This window comes from Puma concolor, chromosome C1 (genome assembly GCF_028749965.1).
Source record: "Puma concolor isolate L17-30 chromosome C1, mPumCon1.1.hap2, whole genome shotgun sequence".
Classification (NCBI taxonomy): domain Eukaryota; kingdom Metazoa; phylum Chordata; class Mammalia; order Carnivora; family Felidae; genus Puma; species Puma concolor.
Genome location: NC_141674.1, coordinates 24,266,739 through 24,289,366, shown reverse-complemented (window position 1 = coordinate 24,289,366; position 22,628 = coordinate 24,266,739). Strand labels below are relative to the sequence as shown.

Sequence of the window (22,628 nt, the reverse complement as noted above, 5' to 3'; positions counted from 1 at the left end):
TGGGCAAGCAACTGACTGGCTACTACATACTGTGCTGAAGAATTAAGCTCAGCTGGTCTCAGCTCGAAAAGGCTCCCCACCCCTTCTTTTCAACAAGGGGTAAGGGGAGACTGTTAACTAGTCTGTTAAGATGACCTGTCAACTGATGAGCCCCTTGCCAAGGACTCTGGAATTCCCTCAGGTATGCTGAAAATACCTTGCATTTCAAAGGCTGCTCTCTCTGCACCCACTGCCACATGGCACTCCCTATGGGGCCCATTAACCCAGGGCCATAACTGGCTCTTGAGGACACTCTTGAGCAATGTGTTTTCAACTAAACCTCAGGGAAGACAGCTTGGTCCTGCTGCCATTCCAGCCTCTATAGCTCTCTTGGGATCAAGGACTGACCTGATGTGTCTCCAAGCCAGTAAGGAGCTTGGTGCCAGTATTGCCCTGACCTGGCTCCAGCCCCTAAGGCCTCACATCTGAGACTGACAGGCACTATTCTTGCATCCAACCTGCCCTGGCCAGCTACTTGCCATCTAGCTCCCCTTCAACTAACATTTCCTCTACATAGATTCGTTTTGATGAGAGCTAATACTGTTCTTAAAAAACAAAGTGGGGCTGGAGAATAAAGCTAAATACGATGAAGTTCTTGTTATCTACCAATGTGGCCTAAGCACTAGCAGCAAAGGCCCTGCAACATGACTTAGGCCTAGCCATCTCTCCTGACCTGAAGTAGAAAACGATCAACACTGGCTTAAAAGTCTGCTGTTCCAACCAGGCCAAGCTGGACCTGGGCCCTAGTTTAAGACATCCGCTTAACTTTCCAAGAGTAACAGTAACCCCATCTCACCTTAAGAGCTCCTCTTTCTATGGCACACCACACAATTTAAGTAAGAGCAGCACTGCTATTGTCACATCTCCAACATCTCAGCTTTCTGAAGTCTTCTCCTTAGGTGACTGGCGGACCCCCAATAATCCAGTCACCAGCACTCTCCCTGGCACTTACTTGCACATTCTGCCCACCACGGAAATAAAGACATACCATAAGCTTCATAAGAATCTTGAACCTCCCCATGTCCATAGTCATAATATTCTGAATCCCTGAAAGTCAAAGACAGAGTGTTAGAGAGCTCGAGAGTTAAGTCTGTTTTGGTTTCACTTCCCCCACATCTCAGTCATTCTACTACATGTAGAATACAGGAAAACGCTAATTCTGCTCCATCTCCAAACCAGAAAATACTTCCAAAACATGTATGCGCTATGCATTTATAAAAAAATGACAATAGCAGAGAAAAATGGATACCACATAAAGTGAAAAACCAAAATTCTAAACTGACCTCTTAATCACAGTGCACACAAACACACATTTATAGGACTCACTGGAAAAGAATACACAAACATGCTGTTCTGTCCCCATTGTAGAATTATGAGACACTTACAATCAATCACAGATACAATGCATATACACAAAAAACGTTATTTAAGAAAAGTGCAGAAAATAACCTCACTTATGGTAGTGGGATTCTAGCTTCCTTTTAAACTTTAATGCACCTTTAATGTGGCTGTGATAGTTTTAAATAATAAATCAAAACAATTTTAAAGGCATTTTCCCTTTATTTCCATGTGGTCACGGCTCAGGAATTTTCCATCTGCTATTTCCAGATTCTACACCATAAGATTCACAGTTATCTAAATGAAACAGATCCGTGTGCCTTACTGACATGGAAAGCAAAGGAGATACCCTCCAAACAGAAGCCACATCGCTCCCTAGATGTGTGCTTCCTAAATCTCTGTTGCTCCAGCTCCCTCCATCCATCCCTAGGACACGAAATGGCACTTCTGTTGCCTTACTCACCCTTGGCTCTGGCTGTAATAGCCTTCGTAGCCTTCATAACTCTGTTCTGCATATGTATCATCATATCCCTAGAACAAATAAAAGGATACCGAAAGTCAGAATCACACAGAGTAGGGGAGGTAATTACATCCCATGGGAGTATGGCAGGCTTCTGGATTAATAGAATGCGGGATTTCCCTCCAAAATTAACACCCACTGTGGAATGGCTGAGAGAGAAAGGGTTATTTTCTTTTTAAATGAAACAAAACTGGACTACCAACCAAACCAAACATGTGGGCAGGAAACAAGGTAAAAAGTTGAACTTCAGCATTATCAGTAGTAACTAGTGAAAAAACCCCTTAGTAAAACACTGTATATATCAAGGCACAGCCTATTTCCTGTTTAATCTATTCACACATAGTAAACCACGCTTAAAATGGAAAAATCTTCTCGTAGTGTTACAGTCACTACAAGAGAGCAGACTCCAGATCTTACAGGCAGTCCCTGCCACCTATGTTAAGGGCCTAGGTCCTGTCATTCAACTGTCTTTGGCAACCTTCTAGGTACTGGGAAATGGCACATTGTTCAAACTTCTTACATATTCTTCATATGTTTCTGGTGCAGGGGGTGGAGGCAAAGGTATTCTCTGGATGCCTGCTGTCCGCGCTCTTGGTGCTGGCGCACCCCTCACTGTAGGTGGAGGTGGCACTCCTCGAGTCACGGTGGCACCTCTGGTGATGGCTCCTCTCACTGGTGTACCACGCACCAGAGCCCCCCGAGGTGGTCCAACACCACGGCCCCTGCGAAGGAGAATTTATTTTTATGTTTTTAAAGGATAAACTTAAAACAAAAAAAAAAAAGTATTTATTTTGAGAGAGAGAGAGAGAGCGCGCACACGTGAGGGCACGAGAGGAGCAGAGAGAGACTGAGAAAGAGAATCCCAAAGCAGGGTCTGTGCTGACAGCACAACATGGGGCCACACGGGGTTCAAGCTCACAAACTGTGAGATCATGACCTGAGCCGAAATCAAGAGTCAGACATTCAATGGACATTCAGTTGGACTGAACCACCCAGGCGCCCTGGAAAATTTACTTTAAATAGAGCTTTTAAAACATAGGTTAGTTTAATGTTCAGATTTCACGATGCCTTAAATCGACTATTATTACAACACACAGGAATGTATGAGTGGGTAAAGGACCCAGTCCCACAGTGGACCTGTGAATGTCTCATCAGCGGACTACTACTTTGGGAAGTCTGAACACTCCATTAAAGGTCAGTCACAGGTAAAATTCTAAAGTCAGAGACCATTTTGAAAATGCTAGAACTGTCCAAAATTAAAAAAGCAAAAGTTTCAGCAGGACAGCTGCACTTGACTATGACCAAAGTGCCAACATCTACTATTCCACTCTTGATGGTACAAATCCTGAGGCCCCCTTCTAAGCTGGAGCACCACTAAGAGAGAGATGCTACTGGCAGTCAAATTTACATCCTGTTTCTAGTCATCTCCATTATTTTTACCTGGGAACAGGTGGAGGAGGAGGTGCCGCTCCTCGGCCTCTCACTGGCACCCCACGTCCGCGAGAGGGCTCCGGTACTCCGTTCAAGTAGGAGAGCTCTAGAAACTGCTCCTGGCAGATATCATCCATCATATCCTGCAAATGAAAGATAATGAGGAGTACTGTGCTATATCTCCACCTTCTGCTGAGAAGTCGTCCAGCCCACATAAGCCTTGGATCCTAAGACCAGATCTGAATGCCTGGATGAAGACTCAGGTCATGCATTCTCTGAAGTCAAATGGCACCCTACCTGTCACCTCTTCGAGGAAAGTCCTGATGGCAGACCCCCTCATTATTCAGCTGAAGCTCTTCATCACTGGTCCCTACCTAGCTCTCAAGATCACTTCCATCCACTCTCCATGGACAACCTCCTTTCAAGCCATGTAAAATAACTTGTCGTTCAGAACCTGGCATACTTGTACATCCATTCGTACAAATAGCTTCCTTTTCCTAGAACCACTACCATTAGATAGGCTCTATGCATTGGGCACTTTATAATAAGCTCTCTATAGATTCTGCAGTTTAATCTTCAAGATAACCCTGAATTAAGTAGGCAGATCTTCCCATTTTACAGTTGGGAAACAGAATCAGGGCATATAAAGCCACCAGCCTAAGGATATAGAGCTAGTAAGTGGCAGACTCGGTATGAATTCAGAAATTACCTGTCTCGCAAATCTAGGCTTTGAATCATCAGACTATATTGCCTTTTTTTGTCCACCTGAAACACTCAAACTTACTCTTACAAGACTTAATCTAAAATACTACCTCTTTTGAAAAACTTTCTTTGATGCTACCCCCACTCCCTCCTCTTTTTCTACAGCACTGTGTATTTTCCCTACCCAAGCACTTACCACGTCATTTTAGAATTGTCTGTCTTTCTCACTAGATTGTGAGAAAGGAGCCATTTTTGTAACTTCAGACCCAAGCATAGTATTAGGCACCTACCAGATACTTAACAAATGTTTGGGATGAACAAGGAACCTGAGGCTCAGAAAAGTGAAATAATAACTTGTCCAAGATGACGCAGATAAAGGTCCCAGTCCAGTGCTCTTCCTACTGTACCAGGAAGCCTCTCTGGTACAGTTAATGGTTCTAAGGGGAAAACGGAGGCTCTGGTCATGGATGCAAAATTAGGGTCACTTTTTTGTCTTCACAAGAGAGAAGAACTGAGTCAAATGCCATTTGCATATCTTTTCAATATTTCCTGATGAGAGCCATTCAGTTTTAACATTCCATGCTTTTTTATATATCCCAGGTGGACAGAGCTTCGAGAATAGATGATTCTAGTTACCACAGAGATGCCCCCCGCTTAATCTTCACCTCCTTCCTACCTTACACATTACTGACGCTTGAGACCCACACAGGAGAGTCAAATGACCAATGACAGCCCACGTGCCTAGATTCTTCTGGCTGAGGAAACCCAGATCTGCCTGGCAGGCATCTTTTCAGAAGATCCACTTACACGAAAGCCTTGTAAAGCTACCCCTTTTGAGAAATATGCTGAGACCAAGGATCAAGAGGAGACTGGCATTCCCCCTATTCCTTCAGAAACCGGGTGGCTTAGGATGCTTCAATAGAACACCTCAAAACGAGTAAAAAGAACTCCATCGAGGGAAAATTTACCGGCTCTTTTTTCTCTCGGATATTTTAAATTGGCTGTTTTGTGTTTAAACATTCTAACGAAGAGGAGGTACTTGGAAGCAAAGCCGCTGCTGAGACATCTGAGACGGGGCTGGACTTCGTGGAGCTCGACATTATAGGTACACACTGCCTGTAAATTTTTGCTCTACTTATTCTCACACCTGCTGACACCACGTCTAGTTCCAACTCCTCACTTTACGTACACAAGAAAACCAAGAACTGTATCTCAACTCCTCTTAGTTTTAGTGATGCAAACGTGATGCTTACCCAATTCTAGTTAATAGTATTTCAATGCTTCCTAAGGTTCCAGATTCATCCTTGGTCATTAAATATTCAACTGTAGTATGTTAACTCTGACAACTAGCAGGACTTGCTGAAAGGCAAGAATCACACCATTTTCTACTTATTCAAAGAATGGACCCTCTGACCACATGGTAATAATTATGCAAGACAGGTAACTTGGTCTGTCCCAACTCTTCCTGGGCCTGTTACATTCCAGAAGGAGAGATGCACACCAATGTGTTTAATATCATCGATAGTCGAGCCTGTTAACAATCATGCCTCTTTCAAATCAAACTCTATGTAAGTAAATTCCTCCGGGAGAAAGAGTCCTGAATGTACCTAGGTCAAAATTTAATCCATTAACACTGGATGTTAGAAGCTTCTTGCTGTTAGTTAACCCTCTACACTTTCTAGAGTCTAGAACATAATTCCTTGAGTACAGGGGGGTTTACGACCATCTTAGCCATTTTATCATCATCACCTCCTGGTTCCACACTAGTATCAATACACTTAGCTCAGTGAAGACTCTGTTCAATCTTTTTTAACCAGATGTTAAAATGCCAGACACACTGTGGACTCAAAATACTGACAACAGATACTGCTATATAACTAAAACCATATTAAAGGGTAGAGTGGGTTTGGGGCACAGTGCTTTAAGAACTAGGTACAACTAACAGACTACCGCAGAAAAGTGAACATAAATGTAGAATTTGATATGCAATTTCAGAGATCATGATTATGCAGAGATCATGATTAAGAACCCCTGCCTTAGCAACAACACTAGATCCCAGTTCTCGCTCAAAGATATAGAATGTGGGATTCCTTACTGGTACTAGGAACTTCTTGACTTCCTCCATAGCATGGGCCATAAGAGCATAAGCCTCACATGGGGGTCCAAAGACTTCAATGAAGACATGCAGATCCATATTCAAGTGGGCATATTTGGGATCTCCACCTTTGCGCAGCTCTTCCTCCTATGGAAAAAATGCAGAAAAACATCATCACGTGAATGCGAGACAATGATGCCATTACCTCCAGTCCAATGAGACGGCAAAAAATAACCTAAACAGGTGAGAGAAATAGTAAAAGTGTAAGAAGAAAGCAAAACAAGGTCTGGAGAATAGTAATTCACACAACATACTAAACCTATAATCGGTCTGCTAAACAGTTAACTACCGTCATGAATTCGGTGCATTCACTGGAGCTCTTATTAGATGGTATAGAAGAGACTCACTTAATTCCAGTCTCCATTCAGATATAGCAGTTTGCCAAGCATGCATGCATTCATTCATCTATTCATTGCCAAGCATTTGCTCTTAAATCCCAAGTAGAGCCGTTAAACACCAGCTTTTCTTTTTTTAACTTTTATTTAAAAAAAAAAAAAAAAGTTTTGTTTTTTTTTTTTTTTTTAAATTTTTTTTTTTTTCAACGTTTATTTATTTTTGGGACAGAGAGAGACAAAGCATGAACGGGGGAGGGGCAGAGAGAGAGGGAGGCACAGAATCGGAAACAGGCTCCAGGCTCTGAGCCATCAGCCCAGAGCCCGATGCGGGGCTCGAACTCACGGAGTGCGAGATTGTGACCTGGCTGAAGTCGGACGCTTAACCGACTGCGCCACCCAGGCGCCCCAAAAAAAGTTTTTTTAATGTTTATTTTGAGAAAAAGAGATACAGTGCAAGTGGGGGAGGGGCAGAGAGAGAGGTGAGAGAGAATCCCAGGCAGGCTCCACGCTGTCAGCACAGAGCCCAACGTTGGGCTTGATCTCATGAAACCATGAGATCATGACCTGAGCTAAGATCAAGAGTCGGATGCTTGGGGCACCAGGGTGGTTCAGTCGGTTGAGCATCTGACTTTGGCTCAGGTCATGATCTCACCGTTCATGCATTCGAGCCCCACATCTGGCTCTGTGCTGACAGCTTAGAGCCTAGAGCCTGCTTCAGATTCTGCATCTCCCTCTCTCTCTGCCCCTCCCCCACTCAAGCTCTGTGTCTCTCCCTCTCAAAAACAAATACACATTAAAAAAAAAAAGTTGGATGCTTAATCGACTGAGCCACCCAGCACCAACCCCCTGCTCTGTTTTTTAATGTTTATTTATCTATTTTTGAAAGACAGCACAAGCAAGGAAGGGGTGGGGGCGGGGGGATCCCAACCAGGCTCCATGCTGCCAGGCTCTACAGTATCAGCTCAGAGCCTGATGCAGGACTCAAACTCACAAACCATGAGATCATGACCTGAGTTAAAACCAAGAGTCGGATGCTTAACTGGTTGAGCCACCCAGGTGCCCCTAACTTTTTTTTATTTATTAAGTCATCTGTAGCCCCAATGTGGGGATTGAACTCACAACCCTGAGATCAAGAGTAGCAAGCTCTACTGACTGAACAAGCCAGGTGTCCCAGCACAAGCTCTTCTTATTTGCTTATATGGTCTGGGGAGTTCTAAGGGAGGAAGGAAATCAGGATAGAGTGAAGAAATTTCATGTAAATCTCATTAGCTAGAATAACACACTTCAACCGTAACTGTATTCATCTAGTGAGAAATGTGAGGGGACAAAAAGAGGCTCTGAGAAAACAATGTTTGTCAATTCAGGCTACATAAAAGGAGCCCTGAATAACTAAGTTTTAGGCTGTACCCTGGTTATGTCTCATCCAAACAGCTGACCCTAGAAGATAATACCGTTTTAGTGGGAATTTTTTTTAGCACTTACAAACAAAAAGCCTATGGGGCTAGAACATGGAAAAACATGTAAGCATTAGGTTCTGTTGTCAGGATTACTCATGGTTCCTTTCCAAATTCTTTTAGTGGGCTTCACATTCCAGCTGGCTAAAAAAAAAAAAAAAAAAAAAAAACACAACAGCAAACCCAAACAACTAGTCCTCAGACTCGCCTGTACACACAACGTTATTGCTCTCACTTTTCTATGTTACCGGAAAGGGAATGTGCTGTTCACATTTTAGTGTGTTTAGTCTGGATAAGTTTTAGTACATCCAGCCCCCCTTCCAAGTTTTCACAGACAAGCTTACTAACATGAAAACTGCTACTGCTGCTTCTATTACTATACAGTTAAGAACCAGAAGGAAAAAAAACCCACGCAATCAGCAGGGCACACCTAGGCTCTTCCGGGTTGCCAAACAAGTAAATTAACCTGGTCTATAATCTCTTATATCCAAGGCAAATTTAAAGGATTTGCATCCTGTACATATACAAGTGTTGGCTTCCAGAAGGTATGTTTTCTTGCCTCACTCACGTGAGCTTACCTTGGCTTTGTCTCTCATTGAGCCCTTGCCCAGAACAGAGATCTTGGCACCTGTCTCTTCTTGCAGTCTTTTGATTGTATTTCCTTGTGGTCCAAGGATCTTCCCCACAAAATTGAACTGACAGAAAATAAAAACAGATTTCTATTATACTATATGTTAACTAACTAGAATTTAAATAAAATTTTGAAAAAAAAAAAAAAAGATTTCTAAATACCCATGTTCCTATAAAGCATTTCCATATATGTTATCTCATTTGGTCTTCAACAACCCTGTAAAATAGGGAGTTACCATTCCCGTTTTACTGAAGGATATGCGAGGATATACTGAAAAAGTGAATAATCTAAGATTATACAACTAGGAAGTAGCAGTTCCTAGACTTGAACTTTGGTTTCCTAATGTAATCTGGTGCTCTTTCCATATTATCACACTACAACCATTAGTATTTTAACACACATAAATATTGGTAATGCAGTGACTAACCTCAGAACAGACAAATGACATTCTTTTGTAGTACTTGTTAGGTAAACTAAATATAACTAATCTTTTTCCTTGAAAAGCGGGGGAGGGGGGAGGAGATGTGGTATGTATGTACAATGGAGTACTACTTGGCAATCAAAAAGGATGAAATCTTGCCATTTGCAACTATGTGGATGGAACCGGAGAGTATTATGCTAAGCGAAATTAGTCAGAGAAAGACAAGTATATGACTTCATTCATATGAGGAATTTAAGACACAAAACAGATGAACATAAGGGAAGGGAAGCAAAAATAATATAAAAACAGGGAGGCGGACAAAACATACAAGATTCTTAAATATAGAGAACAGAGGGTTGCTGAGGGGTTGTGGGAGGGGAGATGGTCTAAGTGGGTAAGGGGCATTAAGGAATCCACTCTTGAAATCATTGTTGCACCATATGCTAACTAACTTGGATGTAATTTAAACAATAAATAAATTAAATAAAAAATTTTTAAAAAGGGAAAAAGGAGGAGGAGAAAAGAAAGCATTTATATAAAAGCAAAATGTTAAGAAATAAAATTAACTTCATCTTGTCAAGGATTTGTGTTAAATTTCCTATACTTAGATTTCATGTCATTGTTTCCCCTATGTCAATTTTTTGACAGAGAACAACTCTTCAGTTTTTCTCTTTGAACTTGGAGGATGAACAAACATTTCAGAAAGAAACTCTTTTTGATAATAAAGTTGATTATATTTCCTTCCTGGCTATAGGTATGCTGTTAGTTTATGGATGTAGATGTTTCAACTGCCAGGAACAAATACTACAAAAAGCAGTATTTGGAAGAGAAGCTTCACAGGCTCAAGTATCTGATGTGTCATAATCTCCAGAAGTCTTTATTGCAGCCCGTGACTCTTACACCTACAAAGATGATGAAGTGAGGCCTTTTCTGCCTTACCTTGGGATACTGCTTGACAGGTATCAGTACCCGCTCCTTCAGCTTCATGTTCTTGTGAGAAAATAAATCCAAGTAATTCTCCTCATCGTCCTTTTTTGAATCTCCTTTCTGAATCTTCTCAATTTCTGAATAAGACAAACACAATTTAGTTTTGTTTGGTAACTAAAGGCAAGTTTCCGAGTCTGCATAAAGCAGTAACAGTCGAAGACCAAACAGTTCAGATGAATGTGTTAATTTCAGAGACTGGTTGAGAGCACCAAAGCTGTGTGGAGTTGACTAGGAAACCCAAAGCCTGCTTCTCATGAACGCAGTTTGCTTTTCCACCCCCACCTGAAACCGCTACATCAGAGCCGTTCAAATGTTTCCTTAGAATAAATGGATTTAACAAAACCAATGCACAGAGATGGGGAAAAAGGGATAAATGAACGAAAAAAAGTCTGCATCAAGAAAAAGCACAAAGTCGTATCTTGATGAAAATACAAAAGTCAGTAATTTATTTTTTTTTTAATTTTTTTAATTTTTTATTATTAAAAAAAAAATTTTTTTTTTCAACTTTTTATTTATTTTTGGGACAGAGAGAGACAGAGCATGAACGGGGGAGGGGCAGAGAGAGAGGGAGACACAGAATCAGAAACAGGCTCCAGGCTCTGAGCCATCAGCCCAGAGCCCGACGCGGGGCTCGAACTCACGGACCGCGAGATCGTGACCTGGCTGAAGTCGGACGCTTAACCGACTGCGCCACCCAGGCGCCCCCAAAAGTCAGTAATTTAAACATACAATGGAGAGCGCTGTTAAAATTTCAATGTGACAGTAAGTAGTTCTTTGGATGATAGTCCTTAGGAGTTTGAAAGACACGGTTCTTAGTCTACCACTCACTAGTTTTGTGAACTTTGAAAAGTTATTCAATTGCTGTAATTTTTGGCTCCTTCATCTGTAAAACAGAAGCAATATGCACCTCATGAGGTTGCTATGAAGACAGAGTAAAATAACATATGTACATATGCTAATTAAAACCCTTGGGGGGGGGCGCCTGGGTGGCGCAGTCGGTTAAGCGTCCGACTTCAGCCAGGTCACGATCTCGCGGTCCGTGAGTTCGAGCCCCGCGTCAGGCTCTGGGCTGATGGCTCAGAGCCTGGAGCCTGTTTCCGATTCTGTGTCTCCCTCTCTCTCTGCCCCTCCCCCGTTCATGCTCTGTCTCTCTCTATCCCAAAAATAAATAAACGTTGAAAAAAAAAAAACAAAAAAAAAACCCTTGGGGGGGGGGAGGGAGGAGGGCGCCTGGGTGGCTCAGAGGTCGAGCATCCATCCAACTTCGGCTCAGGTGGTGATCTTGCAGTTTGTGAGTTCAAGCCCCAGGTCGGGCTCTCTGTGCTGACAGCTCAGAGCCTGGAGCCTGCTTCGGATTCTGTGTCTCCCTCTCTCTCTGACCCTCCCCTGCTCACGTTCTGTCTCCCTCTCTAAAATAAACGTTAAAACAAAAAAACAAAAAAACATTTCCTAGGAAGTGCTTAATATACAGTCAACATTAGTCCAAATTCAATGTCCTAAAAGAAAAAATGCACCAAGGCACTTTCAATTCACAGGTCAAGATAGTTTCATCAGATGTGACCTTAGTGTTCAAAAAGATTTCCTATCATTAGGGAACTTCATTCATTCATTCATTCATTCATGCACTCACTCACTCACTAGAAATGTCTGAGTGCTTCCTATAGAGAGGCAGATGAAGGGAGAGATACAGGATGATCATTAACCACTATGGAAGACTTAATAAGGGCCAGACACCTATCCTACAAAATATAGGAGATACAACAGAACAAGTTAGATATGATCCCCACCTTCACTATATTTATACACTGACATTAGTACAGTCTGTGAAGTTGGCAATGAAGTACAGATAAGTGCTATGACAGGAGTACTAACAGAGATGGAGTGGTATGCACAGGCAACTAAAAAGTTATGTGGTCCACTGAAAAGAGTAAGAAAAAAAAATTATACTCCCTAAAATTATTAGAAAATTCTAAATAACACATAATGTTCTCCTTATATATTATTCTAACACTGTGTTTCTATCTTCTATAATTTTAAGGTAAGGGATCTCAAACTTCAGTATGCATCAGAATGGCTTCAGAGGGCTTATTAAACTAGATTGCTAGGCCCCAACCCCAGTCTAGGATTTGTGTTAGGAATGTGCATTTCTAGCAAGTTACCAGGTGATGCTGGTATTACTGACCTAGGGACCACACTTTGAAAGTCACTGGTTTAAAATATAAAGACTACTACTTCAGGGTACCTGGCTGGCTCAGTCAGTGGAGTGTGGGGCTCTTGATCTCCGGGTTCTAAGTTCAAATTCCACATTGGGTGTGGAGACTACTGAAGGAAAAAAAAAAGATATACTACCTCAAACACATTATTCAAACCCATACCTTTAACAGTTTTTAAAAATACTGTTTAGACTAAGTCCAGCTGTGAAGTATATAGATGAAGAAAAGTCACTTTGACAGACTTCGTAAGAATTCAGAATTTCAAACTAAAGTATTCCGTTTATTAAAAAGCCTAATTTCAGATGTTACAGTATGGGGTGAGCTAACCTGCTTATGCCCAAGAACACATACTCTCTTGCTTTCTGACAATTAAAACTGCTAATCATATTGTGAATCTTTTTTTTTTTTTTTTAAAGTAGGCTCCACGCTCAACATGGAGCCCAACATGGGACTTGAACTCACGACCCTGAGGATCAAGACCTGAGCTGAGATCAAGAGTTGGATGCTTAACTGACTGAGATACCCAGGCACCCCCATACTGTAAATATTAAGTAAACCTTTACTCCTATGGGAAGAACTATAGACAACAGTGCTCTTCACACTCCTATGTTCCATTGCTTGGAAGAGAAAACAAATTTGACCTTACAATTAACAGGCTAAATGCTTCATTCAACACCCTATTTGTTTGTTGTTTTGCCGCTGATATATACTGACCTCTATTCCCTCCTCCCACTTACTAATATTAGCTTTTTCTAGTCACTAGTTTTGAGCCTACCATCTTTGATTTTTTTTTTTTCAATGTTTATTTATTTTTGGGACAGAGAGAGACAGAGCATGAACGGGGGAGGGGCAGAGAGAGAGGGAGACACAGAATCGGAAACAGGCTCCAGGCTCTGAGCCATCAGCCCAGAGCCCGACGCGGGGCTCAAACTCACGGACCGCGAGATCGTGACCTGGCTGAAGTCGGACGCTTAACCGACTGCGCCACCCAGGTGCCCCTGAGCCTACCATCTTTGAATACATTTCTTCTTGAATTTCCAAAACTGAAAAACTGGGTACTCAATCCTCAAAAGTCCTAGGAACAAAGATGCCACATTTGTGATCTGAAAACATCACTGAGGAGCTTCTAAAAATGTGGAACAAATTACACACCTCATTTTATCTATGTCCTAATTGCTACCCTCTAGTAAGGCCCTTCTGCTGTATTTTATACTACTTTCCAGAAACTTTACTTGGCCAGTGCAAGAAGATAAGACTCAAAGCCTGTTGATCTGTTGTATTCCTATAGGAAGCAAGGTTGAAAAAATTGAAACCAGTAGAAAGATTTGTTCTTATGCAATGTAATGCACCCTGAGAATTTCTAACAGGATCTTTCTGTTTTATTTTGTACTAGCCATATCTTAATTAGAATCTCTTTGTCCAATTTATCTCACAATTTTTAAAAGAATATTAAGGCATTTTTAGAGAATTCTAAGAATTCTTTATAAGAGAATACAAGTTATTTACATAAAACTGAGAATTGAAAAAAGAGTCAGGGAAGTTTAGCCTTGAAAGAAAAACACAAAGAGGCAACTTTATGTCTTTAAGAGGGGCCATCTTGCATGTTTAGAAGGGGAAGGACATATCAGTTCAGTGTCTACTATGTATCAAATACTGTACAAATATTATCTCATTTATCCTACAAAATAACTCAGTGATGTAGCTGGTACTATCCCCACTTTACAAATGAGGAAACAAACTCAGAGAAGAGTCTCTAAGTCACAAAGCTATTAAAGTATCAGAATATAGTTCAAAACCCAGGCTTTGTCTAACTTCAAACCTCATGCTTTTATTACTGCCTCTCAATGAGGAGTTTCTGGAGGGAGCGGGGCACTTTTTTTCCACAGGAAGAGTTGATTGTGTAAAATGTTGGGAAGTACAGTTCTACCCTCAGAGACGGTCATGAGGTTAAAGGCAATGAAAGGACTCTGTGGGTGCTTCAGATGTACAGTAGCCTGATCTTGCTTTTCTTTTCCAATTCTGTATTTCTCTCCTTGGCTTCACTTCTCTTGGAGAGCTGGGAGTAGGCCGTATTGGGAAGGAAAAAAAAAGTCAAGAAGCTTCCTAAAAATGGTTTAACCCTCAGGCATAAGTACTTTCTAGACAACCTTTCTGAAACTAACTCCTTTAAGTGATCTTCACTTGTGCCTCTGGAGACCTTGGATGTCCCCAGAGCCAAAGAGAGAAAAGTGAAAATGTAAACAATACAGAGAGGTGACCCACTTGTTTTTTAGCCAGGTGCTTCCAATAATCACATTCCACCTAGTGCTTCTACACGTCAGAAATTCTGTACTGTTTCATTGTCTTTCAGCCAGGACTATCCCTATTTAACAGGTGAAAAGAACCTGGGCTCAGAAAAGTTATGTAACTTGTCCAAGATCACAAAACTAGTTAGGGACAGAGCAGGTACTTAAATCCAGGTTACTCCCTTCCAACACTTGAAGCAAATTCAAAATCTTGTGGCATTTCTCTTACTCTAACTTAATCATTCCTTTTTTGGTAGATCTTACCACAATCAGATTGTAAACTCTAAAGGATGAGAACTGTTTCATAAACGTATGCCTCAGAGGAAAGAGCAAGAGTTTTAAAGCCAGACAGAACTGGGTTTGATTCCCAGTTCTGCTACACGCTTGGAATGTGACCTTGAGCAAGTCATTAAACCTCTCTCTTGAGGGCACCTGGGTGGCTCAGTCAGTTCAGCGTCTGACTTCGGCTCAGGTCATGATCTCACAGTCTGTTGAGTTCGAGCCCTGCATTGGGCTTTGTCCTAACAGCCTGCAGCCTGCTTCAGATTATGTGTCTCCCTCTCTCTCTGGCCCTTCCCCTCTCGCACTCTGTCTCTATCTCTCTCAAAAATAAATAAACATTAAAAATTTTTTTAAAAAGCCAACCTCTCTCTTAGTCTTCCCTACTTACTTTTAAAAAGGAGGAAAATATGGGGCGCCTGGGTGGCGCAGTCGGTTGAGCGTCCGACTTCAGCCAGGTCACGATCTCGCGGTCCGTGAGTTCGAGCCCCGCGTCAGGCTCTGGGCTGATGGCTCAGAGCCTGGAGCCTGTTTCCGATTCTGTGTCTCCCTCTCTCTCTGCCCCTCCCCTGTTCATGCTCTGTCTCTCTCTATCCCAAAAATAAATAAACGTTGAAAAAAAAAATTTAAAAAAAAAAAATAAAAAAAAAAATAAAAAGGAGGAAAATAAAAAAAGAAAAAAAAAGATTTAATAAATGCAAAAATGTTAATACTAGAGAAGTTTGGGGAAATTATATACAAACTTTATCATCTGGATTGGCTTAACTAAAAACAGATTACCATGTACATTTCATTAACTGAACATTTGATACAGGCTGCATAAGCAACGACAATGGTCAACATTTTCTAAGGCATCCAATGATAATGTTTTATTTAAGAGGGCAAGATTCATAGAATATCTGCTCCAAAAGGTCAGGGGTCATACACTGCTCTCAATTTCTGCTCTTCTAACCACACTACTCCTTCTCTTGTTAATGATTTCCAGACCGCTTCCATCACTAAACTGTGTACCTGCCATTTTTATAAATTACTTAATACACAATAGGCATCTATAAATATTTACTGAAACATATGTTAACACCCTCAACCTTCCTTAGAGATTCATGACTTTATTATTCCCAACTTTATAATTCTCTGCCCTATACCTTTTTTGTTGGTACCACCTTTTGGAATCCCAATTCCAGTATATGCTTACTATCTTTGTATTAAAAAAAAAAAATCTGTTCTTTTTATTTATCAAATTACTTACTATATTAAGCAAGAGCACAGACCAATAGGTTCTTAATCTTTTTTGGGGTCATGGGCCCCTTTGAGAATCTGATGAAAGCTACAGATTATCTCCCTAGGAAAAGATAACACAGTATTTCACATACAGTACAGACTGAGGGTGGGTACTGGTTCAGAAAAATCCCCCAAAGCCTGAGTTAAGAGCCCTCTAAGGGGCTCAATTCTCACACTCCAAGATAGTGGCAAACCCTATTATGGTATATTGACCATGGTCTCCTGAATCTCTTTCTTAGGATACATTTTAGAATTTCTAAATTCTTTTTTAAAAAAGCTTTTTGAGATAATTACAGATTTATAAGCAGTTGTGAGAAATAAAAGATCTCATATACCCTTCACCCAGTTTTCTCCATGATAATACTCTGCATATACACAATACAGCATCATAATTAGAAAATTAACATTAATACAATCTACTGACTTTGTTCAGGTCATCAGTTTTACACCTACTTTTGTGTGTTTAGTTCTATGAATTTTAATCAGTCACGTGAACGCCACCACAGTCAAGATGCAAAACATGTCTATCACAGGGATTCCTCATGCCACCCTTTTGTAGCCAACTGTCTCTCACCACTGGCAACCACTTGTCTGTTCTCCATCTCTATTGTTTTGTATTTTCAAGAATGTTTAATTAATGGAATTATATATTATGTTTCCTTTAGAGATTAGCTCTTTTTACTCAGCCTAATTCTCTTGAGAGCCACTCAAGTTAACATTTATCTCTTTTTACTGCTGAGTAGTAGTCCATGGTAGGAATGCACCAGTTTATTCACCTATTGGAGGCATACGGTTTGTTTTCAGTTTTTGGCTATTATGAATAGAGCTGCTATGAACATTCAGGCACAGGTCTGTGTGAAACTAAGTTTTAATTTTTCTGGGATAAATGCCCAAGAAACTGCAACTGCTTAGTATGGTAAACATATGCTTAGTTTTGCAGAAAGTTGCTTTATCAGAAAAAAATGTATGCTAACAATATTTTGCTTAATCTTGCTAGTATTATGTTCTGTAAAAATAGTATTGTACTGTATGTATCTAGCCTTATGGGACTTACTTTTCTAACATTAGATTTCCAACATTTCTCCATGTTGTTGCTTGTAGCTGTAAGTTTTCATTTTCACTGCCTTGTAATGATCTCATTTTGAAAATCTCACAGTATTCAATCAATGGTGAAACAAGTTGCACCATTCTGTGAACAAGGTGCACCATTTTATGAATGAGGCATTCATGTGCAAAAGTTTCTATGGGCATATTCCTAGGAATGGTGTTACTGAATTTTAAGAAATTTAAAAGTTCAACTTTCAGATGAAATGCTAAACTGTTATCCAGAGTGTCTGTATCAATTCACACTTCCACCAACAATGTTTAAGAGTTCCTTCTAATTAGGGGCGCCTGCATGGCTCAGTCGGTTGAGCATCCGACTTCGGCTCAGGTCACAGCTCGTGAGTTCGAGCTCTGTGCTGACAGCTCAGAGCCTGGACCCTGCTTCTGCGTCTCCCTCTCTCTCTGCCCCTAACCCACTCGCATTCTTTCTCTGTCTCTCTCAAAAATAAACAAACATTTAAACAAACAAACAAAAAAAAGAGTTCCTTTTAATTCTCATCCTCTCAAGCCCTAAGCCTTGTTTGACCTAGTTAAAAATCAACATGTCCACTTAAAAGTCCTATCATAACACTAGTTCCCCCGTTCCCGCAAGCTTCCCAGGACATAAGGCATATTTGTCTTTTCATTCAGATCTTCCTTTATCACCTTCAGTAAAATTTTAAGTTGACAATAAGTGATCACAATATTCTTCTTCTGTAATATTGAGAAAAAAAATTCTTCTTGCCTTACAGAATGGCCAGGAGACAGAATTAATGAGTAGCATATCTCATGGCACATATTACATGCTCTAAATATTATTTAATGTTATTGTTTATGATTATTCACATACATTTTGAGTGTTTCCTTGCTAATTTCAAGGCAATTGGTATATTCTTTTAAATTTTTTTTAATTTTTAATTTTTTGGTACTATTCTAAAAATGAGATTTTGTCAATTCTTTTCTAATTGGGTCCTGCTCATGTATCAGAAACCTACTGATTTGTACATCTCTATATTGTAATCAGCCACATCACTGACCACTTTCCTAAGTAAACAACAATGTTGTTGCAAACAGTTGTAACCTCTGCCTTTTTATCCTACTATTGATACTTACACCCATATTCGGTCTAGAATTCCTTTGCAATTCCACTTTCTGATTTTAATAGGTTTTGCTAGCCTTGTAGAATGAAATGGATATATTTCTATGACATATTGTGAATGAAATAAAGGAATTAAGTATTTCGAAGTTTCAACAGACTTGGTCTTTAAATGTCCACTGGGTGCTTTTGAAAGATGGATTTCTAAGTATACGTTCAAGGTCTTCTGGGGACTGTTAATCTCTTCAAGATGTTTACTTACTTCTGAGTCATTTACACTAACTTATATTTTCCTAATTGTACAAAGTAGAATAAAAAACACTGAGACACATAAAAGCATTTTGTTTATTATATAAATATATAACACAAAATAAATTATTTTTGTTTTAGAAAACAAGCATGGGTAAACTGATTCCTTGCATGTCTGCTAATGCGTTTAATTGTCATCACAGCTTGAATATCAACTTGGCTAACACAGAAGTCTATATATTCAAAATGTAAATTCCTCAAAACTACGTTGATATTTTTCCATTATGCAATGAAGATGAATACTCATTCATCAAATATTTAGTAAGAGGCCATTCTGTGCGGCAGTCTTCAAGGGAACAAGAGATACAGCAGTGAACAAAGCAGACAAAAGATCCCTGCCCTGGTAGAGCTAACATTCTAGCTGTGAAAGAGGTGTGGTTAAATACAGAACTACAATAAATGGTGCATCAGATGCTGGTGAGTGCAAAATAAAGTAAAGCTGGGAAAGGGACAGGAAGAGGTATGTGACTGCTGAAGGAAGAGTGGGCTGCATCTTGAGGCACCTGCTCGGAAATGAGCAGAGGTGCCTGGAGGAGTGTTAATCCCAAGAGCTAGGCTCTGCTCTCTGGGTTTCCTTCTTTTTCTTCTGGCCTTATTATCTTTATTGTCATGTTAGCTACCACTCCAATGCGTTCAAATACATTACAGTATTTTGTGCAAGTAGTACAAAATATTTTCAAAGTACAATTTTTTGCAGGTACTATATACAGTAAGGGGTGGGGTGGGTGGGGATGGTTAGGTGTGTGGATCCAGATTCAGATTGACTTCAAATCCTACTTATGCTGCTTACGAATCTTGTTGCTGTAGGCAAATTAATCTCTGTGTGCCTTCATTTCCTCATTGGTAAAAGTGAGGATAAGAGTAACTTCCTCATAGTATTGTCACAAAAACTAAATATTTGATATAAAAAGTGCTCAGACCAGTGCCTAGCACAGTAAGTGTTAAGTATTATTTTTCTTACATGTATCCTTATCAGACTTTAAATACTACTATTCTGTCTTCTCAGAGTCTCACTTCCTCATAGTTGGTGGACTTCACACTCCCTTTCCCAGATCATTCAAAAATGATCCAGGTCCAACATATATCAAGACTTACCCATGCTAAGAAGCATCCATATACCCTTCTAAGACTGTTCTTTCAATGAGCCGGCATTACCTCAACCCCAATTCTCCAATTAAAATTTCAAATTGATTTTAAAACAGAAAGAAAGAAAAGAAAGAAAGAAAGAAAGAAAGACACCAAAATGTCCAAGTGAAAAATAAGATTGAAGAGCACTCTCTTATAACAGAATTTAAGCAGTGAGAGAAGAGTGAAAACTGTAACTTTCTAAAAATATTTTTATTTTTAAGGAATCTCTACACCCAATTTACAATCCCAAGATCCAGATTCCCATGCTCTACCGACTGAGCCAGCCAGGCACCCCTGTAAGTAACTTTTAATGATCAACAGTTTTTGATGATCAACCTAAGAAACCATCTTTTACTTAAAAGACAAACATTGTACTAGACATTTGGTGTGGTTAAGCAAAAAATATCTTGCTTTCATACCATATTCAGTACCCTGGATTTACAACTAGAAGAAAACTGTGGTGACAAGTCATTACCTGATTACAGACCAAAGGGAATGGTGCTAGTGCTTTTACATGTCATGTAATTCTCTCAACTCACCATCCCACTTTACAGATAAAGTTACCGAGGTTCAGAAAGCTTCCCAAGAGTAGGTAACTAGTTAAGGGTCAGAATTTCAAACCCAAGCCAACACCTAAAAGTTCTAAAGTTTGTTATTCTCTTGCATTTAATATGGACTGCTTAAAGATTAGAGAAAATAAAAATCAGACTACCAGTCAACCTTTCAGAATTTAGCCTGACATTCCTAAATCTGCCCATGTGCTTGCTTTCCAATTCAAACACTTGGTGTTTGTTATATGCAAGACAGCATGAAAAATATAAAGATAAAAAAAGCATTCCTGGCCTTCAAAAAGATTGCGAGAGGCACACAATGAGCAGTAATGTTTCAAACAATCTATGTTACAAAAACAGCAAAGCATCAAGTTGAAAATGTAAGCAGTTCATCTAAATGTTATTCCTGACCACAGCCAGCTTTGTTCATTGAGTTAAAAAGTAAGGACCCCTCACCAATGTAGGGTGCTAGAGAACAAAGGGGAGGGAAATGATCTTTTCATAACTATCTGTTCATTCTATCAGCCTTGCCAAAGAGTCCACCTACTCATTTAGTGTTGAAGACTGCAACTTTCTACTTGATTAATAAAATTCAGGTATCATAAGAAATACTTATTAAAACAACGTTGTAACTAGAAGTGAGGGCGAAACAGACGGCTTTCGGGAGAAACCAGAGGGACCAGGTGATTGGCCAGGGCAGGAAAGGAGCGTGGGTCTACAGACAGCGAACAAAGACTATTATTTCTAATCTATTTCACTACTGAAGCAAAAAATAAAAAATAAAACAAAAGACCCAAGTCTTTCAGGTACGAGCATCCTGCCATTTCTCTCAATTTTGTCCATCTTGTTGGAGAAAGTCCTGCACACCACCCTTTACCTCCTCCTATCCCATTTCACTAGAGTTATTTTTTCCCCCTTCTGGTGGACACCACGTTGTAAAATAAAGGGGTCCAACCTTCCGGCTCTGTAGCAATCACCACTTTACCGGCCGAAGTGGGAAATCTGATTCGGAAAACCTCAAGCTCCGATTCCCACAGGTTGCTTCTGCCTCCGAGCAACTTAAGCTCCTGTTACCGCTAAGTCCCACCCGGACCCAGCGACCGCAGCGCGCTGGACAGGGCACTCCGGCCTCACCCCATTTCACCTCGGCCCTCCCTCCCACGGTCCCTCCCCGCTCGGGCCGGCTTCGCCTCCTACACCCTCAGTAGAGGCGTCTACCTCCACCCGCAATTAAGAAACCTTTCCCTTTAGGGTAGGGGGAGGTAAAGGTTCATTTCTGGAAGAATCTGAACACTCGGAGGGCAGGGCAGCTGCAAGAAGTGGGAGGGGGAAGGGTCGGCAAAGGGGCGGGGAGCGCAGCGCTATCCATCAAGATCTTTGCGCTAAGAGATCGCCAAGTCCCCTTCGGGCCTCCACTGCAGCCTAGAAATTCTCCCTCACACCGTGGGCCGGGACAGGTGCGGAATCCAGGATCCCCATCATCCCCCCAGGATGAGGATAAGAGAAGAGGAGTTCACGACTGCCTTGGCCCCGAGGGGGCGGGAAGCGGGAGGAACAAAGCCACTGCCACCCATGCCCCCGAGTGGCCAGGCGACCCAGAGGGACCCGGCTTACCTGCCGTCAGTAGCTGCATGGCGTGAGTGAAGGACGGGTCGAGCGAATCCTTCTCGGCCATGAGTTCGGGCAGGTACTTGTTCTCCGGCTCCATCTTGACGGAGGCAGTGGCTGAGGGGGGCAGCAGCGGGGTCGGCGCTGGACCGCCCACTGTCGCGTCGGGACCGGTGGCCGAGGGCGGCAGCAGCGGTGGTGGCTGCGTGGCGGGCGAGGCCCGGGCGCCCCCCCGGGATCCCCCTCCGCCTCCCCGGGATCGGTGAGGCAGCGGTGGCTGCCGAGACGGCGCCTGACGCACCGAGGGGTGGGCACCGGAGGGGTCCATGGAGCCGCTGCGGCCTGAGGACCGGCTCATGCGCGCGGCGGGGTCGTCCCGGCGCTGCATTGGGGCGGATGTACGATCGAGGAATCGAGGAAGCAACGCGGCAGCGGCAGAGGCCCAAGCGGCGGTTGGCGGGGGTGGGAGAGCGGGAGCGACAGCGACCGAAGCCGACCCGAGCGACCCAGCGAAAGAGAGCACCGGAAATGAGGCGGCGCGCGTGCGCAGTCAGCCACCGGCACCGCCCTTGGGTCTCTCCGCGGAGAACAAAGTCTCCAGTCGGGCCACGGCGCCTGCGCACCGCCGCGGAGCCCGAAGAAGTCGCCTCCCCGCTCCCCTTTTCCCTCAGAGCCCGCCAGGCCAGAGCCTTGTGCGCGTGCGCAAGTGGCCGCGGGCTTCGTTCGTTTTCTTTTCCACGTGACTCGGCGCTAGCGGGACACGTGTCTCCTCCCCCTCTGGC

At 41.8% G+C, this 22,628-nt stretch overlaps 1 protein-coding gene and 1 long non-coding RNA gene across 3 annotated transcripts in view; both read right to left on the bottom strand.

Annotated features, from left to right (window-relative positions):
• KHDRBS1 (KH RNA binding domain containing, signal transduction associated 1) overlaps positions 1–22,377 on the bottom strand; it is a 39,262-nt gene extending 16,885 nt beyond the window's left edge. Inside the window, exons 1-8 of one of the 2 annotated variants that reach the window (XR_015254588.1) lie at positions 21,853–22,377; positions 9,966–10,090; positions 8,553–8,669; positions 6,126–6,272; positions 3,338–3,471; positions 2,418–2,619; positions 1,841–1,908; positions 1,028–1,086 (exon numbers count right to left, since the gene is read on the bottom strand). Coding sequence is in view for 1 of the 2 variants with exons in the window: in XM_086716313.1 (XP_086572439.1) it covers positions 1,028–1,086; positions 1,841–1,908; positions 2,418–2,619; positions 3,338–3,471; positions 6,126–6,272; positions 8,553–8,669; positions 9,966–10,090; positions 21,853–22,234 (1,234 nt within the window). In the remaining variant the exon portion in view is untranslated. The remainder of the gene's footprint in view (positions 1–1,027; positions 1,087–1,840; positions 1,909–2,417; positions 2,620–3,337; positions 3,472–6,125; positions 6,273–8,552; positions 8,670–9,965; positions 10,091–21,852) is intronic. The other variant, XM_086716313.1, reaches the window with a different exon arrangement.
• On the bottom strand, positions 10,725–15,193 carry LOC147577896 (uncharacterized). Its single transcript, XR_015254587.1, has 3 exons — positions 13,231–15,193; positions 11,205–12,997; positions 10,725–10,968 (listed from the first exon to the last, which is right to left on the bottom strand). It is a non-coding gene; the product is annotated as an uncharacterized LOC147577896 (long non-coding RNA).
• Positions 22,378–22,628: the final 251 nt, after the last annotated feature.